Source organism: Octopus bimaculoides, chromosome 1, assembly GCF_001194135.2.
Source record: "Octopus bimaculoides isolate UCB-OBI-ISO-001 chromosome 1, ASM119413v2, whole genome shotgun sequence".
Lineage (NCBI taxonomy): Eukaryota > Metazoa > Mollusca > Cephalopoda > Octopoda > Octopodidae > Octopus > Octopus bimaculoides.
In genome coordinates, this window is record NC_068981.1 from 135,013,436 (window position 1) to 135,022,836 (window position 9,401).

Consider the following 9,401-nt stretch of genomic DNA (forward strand, 5'->3'; position numbering starts at 1 on the left):
TCCATGTCTGTTTTGGCATGGTTTCTACAGCTGGATGCACTTCCTAACACCAACCATTTTACACAATGTACTGGGTGCTTTTGTGCAACACTGACATGGGTTCATTTATGTGACACCAGCATGGGTATGTTTTATGTGGTACCAGCACCCACAAGCCTGCAAGGTTAAGAACACCCAGCTGAAGATGGATGCAGGTGTCATGCCTGGATGCAACCACAAATTTACTTAGCTTGACATGTCTTCTCAAGAACAGTAAAGCACCAGGAGTCTCAGCACCCTATCATCTCCTCTGTTGTGTATATGAATGTGTATTTTAGACATGTATGGATGTATATACTTCTATGTACTTGTACGTGCATATGTGTATATCAGGCACGTTCCGTCAGTAATTACTCAGGGTAGGCAGTTAGTGACCTTTATTTAGTAAAACACACAAAAAATAAATGAAACAGGCATGTGACTGAATTGAAGGCAGATTTACTTCTGCCTTTATAGCATGTAAAGAAAATGGTGTTGTCAATTCCTTCATCATTTACCTGCCTGCAGCTCAAGATGACAACACCTCCCACTCTCTTTCTTCTCCTCACCCCTCTCTCTCTGAACTTAACCAGCCTATAAGCACTTGTGTAAAATAATTGAAAATTGAAAGTGGATCACAGACATGATTTACTAACATGGGGACCATAGACACTATTGCCTATAGTTTAGAAGTATAAGTTCCTGGTTTAAATCCAGCATGGTATTATGTAAACATCAAGGATGAAAACTGGATGAAAACCCTTGATCAAGAATGGTGATCAAAGCAATCAAAAGTATAATGTAGTATAAAAATTATTATCATTATCAGTGTTTTACATGCAACTCTTCCATGCTGGCATGGGTAGGGTACTTTTCTGAATCAATATTCTACAGCTAGATACCTGTCTTCTCATCAACCTTTTTAGTTGCCTCATACGACACACAGGGACATGGGGAACCTGTTTTAAAAAAGAAATTTCAGATAAGAGTGCTCCTATTCATAGCTTAGTCAGAGGAAGGACAGCAATGAAGATCTTTTCTAGGACCTCAACAACTAATGGTAAGAAGGGATACAGCTATATCTTCAGATCAAAAACCTGGCTAAAATGCTTGCAATAAAGTGGACATCACTAACGGCATCAACAAGTCAGGTAGGGGTGTTAAATTGGGGGTCAGATTAAGTCTACCACCTAAAATTAGAAATGGTCCCTCTGATGGGATTTGATATAATTTCTATCATATGCCATATTTGCTGAAATATAAGACATATATTTTACCAAAACTGTCTCAAAGAAAATTACCCTGGGTCATACATACAAAATAATGCCTTTATTGCATGTTTTACATGTACTGCTGAAAATGCATCTCAAATGCCATCAAATATGGGAAAGTTTCATTCAATGCTCTGGTTGTCTCAAGGCGATAGTAGAAAACAATTGTTAAAGATGTCATACAGAGGGATTGAACCCCAAACTATGTAGTTATGAAGCCAATTTCTTAACACCACAGCCCTAGCTGTGTGTATGTTGACACTCCAAACAATAGTGATCATTTGATAAGACATTGTATGCCTAAGAATAGTCAGAAATGGAAACATATCTTAGGTGTGTTGATTTTTCATGACAATGTGTATATGTATGAGGGGGTGCCGAAAAGTTCCTGGCTTTAAGGGTATCACAAAAGGCCTGGTTGGAGGTCCAACCTTCTGAGTTCTCTTAAGGGCTTAGAAAAACTGAAGGACCACTGCAATAAGTGAGTGAATCTGAGAGGGGAATATGTTGAATAAAATAATTAACTGATCCTCCTGTATTTTCTTTTACCTAAAGCCAGGAACTTTTCAGCACCCCTCCTATATTCTTTTATTCATTTACTTGTTTCAGTCATTTGACTGTGGCCATGTTGTGGCACTGCCTTGAAGGGTTTTAGTTAAAAAAAATCAACTCCATGACTTTTTTAAGCCTGGTACTTAATCTAACGGTTTCTGTTTGCCAAACAGCTAAGTTACGGGCACGCAAACACATCAACACTGGTTGACAAGCAGACATAAAGATGCACACACATATATACACACATATATATATATATATATATCATCATCATCATTATCGTTTAATGTTTGCTTCCCATGCCAGCATGGGTTGGACGGTTTGAATAAGGGGTTGGCAACACAGAAGGCTGTACCAGGACCAGGCTCCAGTTTGATCTGGCAAGGTTTCTACAGCTGGATGCCCTTCCTAACATCAACCACTCTGAGAGTATAGTGGGTGCTTTTTTACATGCCTCCGGCATGAGGGCCAGTCAGGCAGTACTGGCATTGGCTGTGCTTGAATGGTGCTTTCTACGTGCCACTGGCATAGGAGCCAGTCAGGTGGCACTGGCAATGGTCACACTCGAATGGTGCTTTTTACATGTCACCAGCATGGGATCAGTCAGGCAGCACTGGCATTGACTACACTCGAATGGTGCTTTTTACGTACCACCAGCACGGGTGCCAATCAGGCAGTACTGTCATCAACCACGACAACGACTTCACTTGTCTCAACAAGTCTTTGCAAGCGCAATTTATTTCCCAATGATTGAAGGGTACTCTTAAATGGACTGGTTATGCTGCACTGGCATAGGCCATGGTTACGGTCTCACTTGGTTTGCCGGGTCTTCTCAAGCACAGCATATCTCCAAAGGTCTCAGTCACTTGTCATTGCCTCGGTGAGGCCCAATGTTTGAAGGTCATGCTTCAACACCTCATCCCAGGTCTACCTCTTCCACAGGTTCCCTATTCTACTAGGGTGTGACACTTTTTGACACAGCTGTCCTCATCCATATGCAATACATGACCATACCAGCGCAGTCATCTCTCTTGCACACCACATCTGATGTTTCTTATGTCCAACGTCTCTCTTGGGGTGCTTACACTCTGTTGTGTAAGCACACTGACATTACACAACCAGCAGAACATACTAGCATATATATATATATATATACACACACAAGGGGCTTCTTTCAGTTTCCATCTAACAAATCCACTCACAAGGCTTTGGTTGGCCTGAGTCTATAGTAGAAGATACTTACTCAAGGTGCCACATGGTGGGACTGAACCTGGGCCCATGAGGTTGGGAAGCAAGCTTCTTACCACATATGTATGTATGTATGTATGTATGTATATATGTATGTATGTATGTATGTATTTAGTGCTGGTTGTCAGACGAAAGAGTACTTGATATGACAGTAGTGATAAATAATATTTTATTTTTGTTTGTGTCTAAGTCTCTTGCTACTCTGAGTCTTGTCTGAGTTCTACAAGGTCTTTAGGTGAAACTGAGTGTAGTAAGACACTGACTTAACCAAAATAAAAATAGGTGTGTGTATGTGTGTGTGTGCGTGCGGTGATTGTGTAAGTGCCTATTTAGAACGTTTGCTTAAACCGGTTAAAAACTTATAATCATGTGACATTAATTAGATGCTGCTGATGAAATATATTTCTAAATTTAACAAACAGAAATAATGTACAAGCCTATGAAGCAGCCTCTAATCTGGCCTTCTTAGTCTCTTCTATTATAATTCCATGTGCTTCATTCTGACTTACCAGAAACAGCCAGGTAAGTGAATGAAATTCAAAGCATGTCCCCATTCTACTCTTCAGTCGCTTGCTCTGACTGACTATCTCCTATACTTTGAATACCTCTCCTTCCTTAACCCCCTTCTTTTTTTTTTTTTTACCATATTTCTGTTAAAATACACTGCCTTCCTTTCAATTTAAAAAATAATTAAAAATTTAGTAAAATAACACTCCCATTTTTAAGCTGGTGTTTGGCTCATGTATTAACATGAAATTTTGAAGGAAGGTTTTAATTTAGATCACTTAAATCCCATTGTCACCATATATCTGTTGAAATGTATTGCCTTTGGTTCAATTAATTTCAAAAATAATGAAGAATTTAGCAAAATAACTGTCATTATTAAGCTGGTGTGTCTGGAACATAAATTTACATAAACTTTTGATAGAAGGTTTTAATTTATATTACATTAAAACGGAGTTTATATCATAAGACCAAGAGTGGTCTTAGGCAGGTTGGTATCAAAGAGTTAAGGATCACCAGTAAAGCTTTTGCAGAGCTAGGGAACACCTGGAAATCTAGTCTCCCTTATCACTCATCAGCAGGCTATTGCTCCCAAGAAATTTGATGAAAGTATAATTTTTATTGTTGGTATCAGCAAATTTTTACATGAGCAGGCAGTTTTGATAAGAGATTCATGTGTTAGGTATGAATCACTTATTAAAACTGTCTGCTTATGGCTTCCATCCACATTTTGAGTCTTGGATCAGAGGCCTCCTTGTCAGAGCACATAATCATGACAGCAGGTGTTTATGAAGCTCTCTCTTTTTCTCATTCACATCCTTCTGCCATACATCAATGACCTACTTACCGTCACCTGTTACAATACCCACTTCCCACAATTTTGAATATACATTCATACATTCTCATGCAAATATAACACACAGTGTGTTGTTTTTCCATGAGGATGTATGTGTGTGTGTGTTTTCAGGGTGCGATGAGAAAAACAACCAGATTCACCATTCTTTATTGTGTAAAGTATGAGGTTTTCCTATTATAACTGTCTATCATCATTATCATCAACAGCAACAATGAGGACAAAGACAACAACAATATTTAGTGTCCATTTTCAATGCCAACAAGGTTTAACCTTGCTGGCATTGGTTAAACCAGGATGTAACAAGCTGCAGGACTACATTGAGCTCCAATGTCTGCTTTGGCATGGTTTGCTATGGCTGGTTGCCTTTCCTCATGTCAACCACTTTACAACATATACAGGGTGCTTTTTCGTAATCCCTGTCTGTACCTATTTTCTTGCAACCACTGACTTAACAACAGTTAAAGTGAAACATTGCTGGCATCCATCTTACCAGTGCTGAAAGGTCTGTAAATGCCATGGCTCTAGCCTCTTCCTCCAGTCAAACAAACCCTTAAATAGATGCGGAATATATTTATATATGAGGTGCTGAAAAGTTCTTGGCTTTGGGTAAAAGAAAATACAGGAGGATCAGTTAATTATGATTTTATTCAACATATTCCCCTCTCAGATTCACACACTAATTGCAGTGGTTCTTCAGTTTTTCTAAACTCTGTAAAAGAACTTGGAAGGTTGGACCTCCAACCAGACATTTTGCAATACCCTTAAAACCAGGAACTTTTCAGCACCCACCCCCACCGTGTGTTAACCCTCGGGATCTCTAGATGCTCTGAATTAAATCGTGCCGAGATTAACTTTGCTTTTTATTCCAATGGAGTCAATAAAAAAATTCATGATCTAAGATGCTTTATAATAATATTAAATCGTTCTTAGTACTACTAGCTTTTCATTTTATTGACAATGTACAGGTGAAAAGGCAACGTTGACCTTTGCATGATTTGGGCTCATGGATTTTGTCCATCGCTCTTACGATGCTGCTAACTGTTCAATCAACTTAAAATAAAAGCTAAATATCTTTTAAAATTATCCCCCAAACGTTTTAAAAAGTGGAAGTATATCTTAGAGAATGTAGCCCTAAATAGTTTAGCTGCAAACAAGACGAGATGGCCACGGTTGGTATGCTTATGATGATAGGTCTGCTCAATCAGGGTTGACCTGAATTGAACAAGTATTCAACTAACAATCAGAAGTGCAACAAGTTATTTATATATTTATTTGCTTTATTTATTTATAGTACTGAAATGTTTACAAGAAAGCAATTATTAAGGCCTTCCATTAGATAATTTTTTTTTTTTTCTTTTATGACAATTCTCACGCATAAGATTAAACTTGTTACCAAGGTCAACAGCATTTCGTGAGAGACTGTCAAGGACTCACATTTTCCGTTAGTCTAAAAGAATTAATGAGCCTGAAAGATAATTTTACGGGCATTTTGGGGGAGAGGCATGTAGCTTAATATATCATAGATGTTACTTTTCTAAATCATTAATTTTTTTTTAATGAATACAGTTGCAGAATATTACACACATATACAATCTTTTTCCACAGGTCGAAATATAAACTCCACAGGTAGTTTTGTGATTTGCAATTGATCCCATAAAATGGGCACTAATTAATGCCTAGAAGTATCACAATTAAAATCATAAAAGATTATATAAAATATTTAGTGCCACCGAATGATGCGGGAAATCGATTTCGATATGATTATCTTTTTTCCTTTTTAGGGAACTGAATTAACAATTGCTGGAAAACCATTAAGAAAAAACGGTTTCCGTTTGAAGGCTTCTACTCATTTTAAATGCCCCTAAGGAAGATACACATTACGCAATGTCATTGTCTCCATGGACCTAAATCAGAAATCAATATGTATAAAAAAGAAGAAAATAATTCAGTCGTAAAGGATTAGCACTACATAAATTTAACAAATGATGAAGAAAAAGATCACAATCATAGGTAAGTTTAAATTATAAAACTTAAACCTGTCAGCTTCTGCTTAAAGTTTAATGTAGTGTTCATATTTCCGAAAATTCAACAGCTGTTAATTTAGTTTAAGAACTGTTTTTCAAATAGTAGATAATTTAACATAAAATCAATGTTGTATTAGGTTCTTCCCTGGAGAAAACCGCTTTTTTTTAAACACAATTATAAAATATTTGTAAGGTAATATAAATTCTAAGTTAAGGGACGAACTCAAAGTTAAGCAAAATAAAATATCTTCAAAGTTTCGGCGGAGTTCAGGAGTTCGTAAAAATATCTCCTACTCATTCTAAGGTTTCTAAATAAAATTTTAGGTTCACCAAATAATTTCTATGATTTAAATATTTATTTTCCTTTCATCCTTCAGCAGATTTTACGAGTAACAGCCGTGTTGGCATTTGCATTCTTATACAAAGTACCACTAACTCTTTGTGAAACGTTTGCACATTGATAAATAAATAAATGAAAACACCAAAAGTAAATGTCCTAAAACAATTAAGTGAAAATATATAAACGAAGTTAACTAGTTTTAATAAATTTCATTCATACCTTGTTTTAATTCAATCTTCTAAAATAAAAAATAAATTGCAACAAATGAATTAAATGAAAGTTTGTTTACGACACCGTCTCAAAGTAAGAACGACTACTGCGTGTCTGCGAAATGACAATAATAATAATCGTTATTATTATTTCTAATTAAAGTACAAGGCCAGTAAATTTAAAGGAAGAGGTTAGTTGATGCCATCGGTCTCAGTACTTGACTGATACTTTATTTTATCGACCCTAGAAAGATAAAAGGCAAAGTTGATCTCGGTGAGATCTCTTTACGTTCTGAGTTCAAATCCCACCGATGTCAACTTTGCCTTTCGTCCTGTGCTGTCTTAAAGCATGGGTACACTGGACGGTTGACCGGAGGCATCATAGGTCCAGGGGCCCAATTCTGATCTATGCATGCTGTCAATAAATAAATAATATAGGGCCTACTGTATTGATTTGCCCGGGGGCATATAAATAATGCTGCTAAGATAGCTGTGCTTTCGTCTTTTCGAGATCGATAAAATAAGGTTACCAAATAAGTTCTAGAGTAGATGTAATCGACTGATACCCTCATCTCAAAATTTCTGCCCTTATACGTAAATCAGAAAGCATTATTTTACTCTTGATTAGTAAATAAAAGTAATAATGGTTTCTGATGTTACTACTAATAATATTATTGCAACTCTGCAAAATTTTTTTTACAAAAGATTACGAACATAATGTATATAATTTTTAGGTAATATTAATAAGTATGCAAGACCCGGTTCCGCATGGTCGACATCTGTTAAGGAAAGGAATTTGTATATGACCTCGATTGAGAGATCATTAGCGGCTTTTCCGATATACATGCGCTGCTGTAAGTGAACCACGTCACCGCCGTTGGAGGTTTGGCAGTCGTGAAACACATCGCCAGCGTCACTATCGTAAAGTAGTAGAGGCAGACAACGCGAAAAACAGTTCTACTACTTCCACTACTACTATTTTAGACACTTAGAGACACAGAACAGGAACTATATTGGTTTGGGCATGGCCATTTGACGATCGCAAATCACGACTGCTACGACGATAACAGCATTTGTTCTGAAACAGAAATCACACGCACACACATAAACAGACATATACATATATACATCTCTGTAATCTTTATAAACAAGTAACACTGTCCTTAAGGGACCGTCTTTATCATCGTTGTCTCTCACTAGAAATCAACCTTTCTCTCTCACACACATACATACAAAGCAGACATTTGGATATTTACCACGGCATGCTTTACCATAATCCGGTTACTACTTTATCTACCATTCTTCTATCCTAGCCTTCATGGGGACCAAGACGCAGATTGTCAAGTTCTGCTTCCTTCTAATATTATGCCTGACGTAAGTTATCAGTTATTATTTAGTCTAACTTTAGTCATGTCTATCTAACTTTAAATCCCGAACACAACTGTATTTTGAATCATTTTACAAATCTGTTTTGATGTATGAAAACTAACTCCTCTACAAACTCTTTACGTGAGCAGTTTGTTCTCTGACAGAGTAAATGAATCTTTTTCTTTTAATCTATTAACGCTATCATCATTATTTAAAAACTAATAACCTTAAAGAGAAAAAGAAAACTAATAATATATACACATCTACATTAAATTGCTATCATGTAAGCTAATTAGTATCGTTAATAGATTTATAACTCTATCCAAATGGAAAATAAATATAAAAACAATATTTTCATTGTCCCTCGTCGTTGCTATCTGTTGGACATTTAAATTGTTTCAGAAATTTAAACCTATGCTTATGACTCTTTCCTAAAGTTGTTTATTTTAATTTGTCTTATTAAAAAAATATTTATGCATTAATATTGCTGTTTCTTTATGTCTAATATATACACACATACACATTACACTTGCTTATCAAATATTTAGGTACATCATTTTCACTACAACAATGATCATTCCATTTTATTCGTTTCATATCTTGTTACGATTATGGCGATTTTTCATAATCATGTACTGTGTTTATTCTAAAATATTGTAGTCATCTAAGTAAAGAAAATGACAATATTACTATTAATCTGTTATACACTTTCGACCTAATAAAACCTACTGTTAGATTACACTTGACTGATATGCTGAGGTTTCCATACTATCTTATTATATTCTATGTGGCCTTAATTTACCATGTTTTTATGTTTCTATTCCATATTTTTCTACTTGGGGCCAATTTTATTTCAGCAATACATTAGACCATGTTAGAAGATACTTATTTTGTAACAGATACGTGTGTAACTTTAATTAATATTTACAGAATTCACAAAACATGATTGTTCTTACGTAGAGTAAGACTCACCTCACTACTGACTTAGCCAACTAACTACAACTTGAT

At 36.0% G+C, this 9,401-nt stretch overlaps 1 protein-coding gene across 3 annotated transcripts in view; it reads left to right on the forward strand.

The window, feature by feature from the left end:
* The first annotated feature begins 7,866 nt into the window (after nucleotides 1-7,866).
* The window catches only part of LOC106871492 (SUN domain-containing ossification factor), a 115,235-nt gene continuing 113,700 nt past the window's right edge, over nucleotides 7,867-9,401 (forward strand). For 2 of the 3 annotated variants that reach the window (XM_014917973.2, XM_014917974.2), the window contains exon 1: nucleotides 7,870-8,399. In XM_014917973.2, coding sequence (XP_014773459.1) covers nucleotides 8,344-8,399 — 56 coding nt within the window. In that variant the 5' untranslated portion in view covers nucleotides 7,870-8,343. Of the gene's footprint in view, nucleotides 8,400-9,401 lie in introns of all 3 variants that reach the window. The other variant, XR_008264964.1, reaches the window with a different exon arrangement.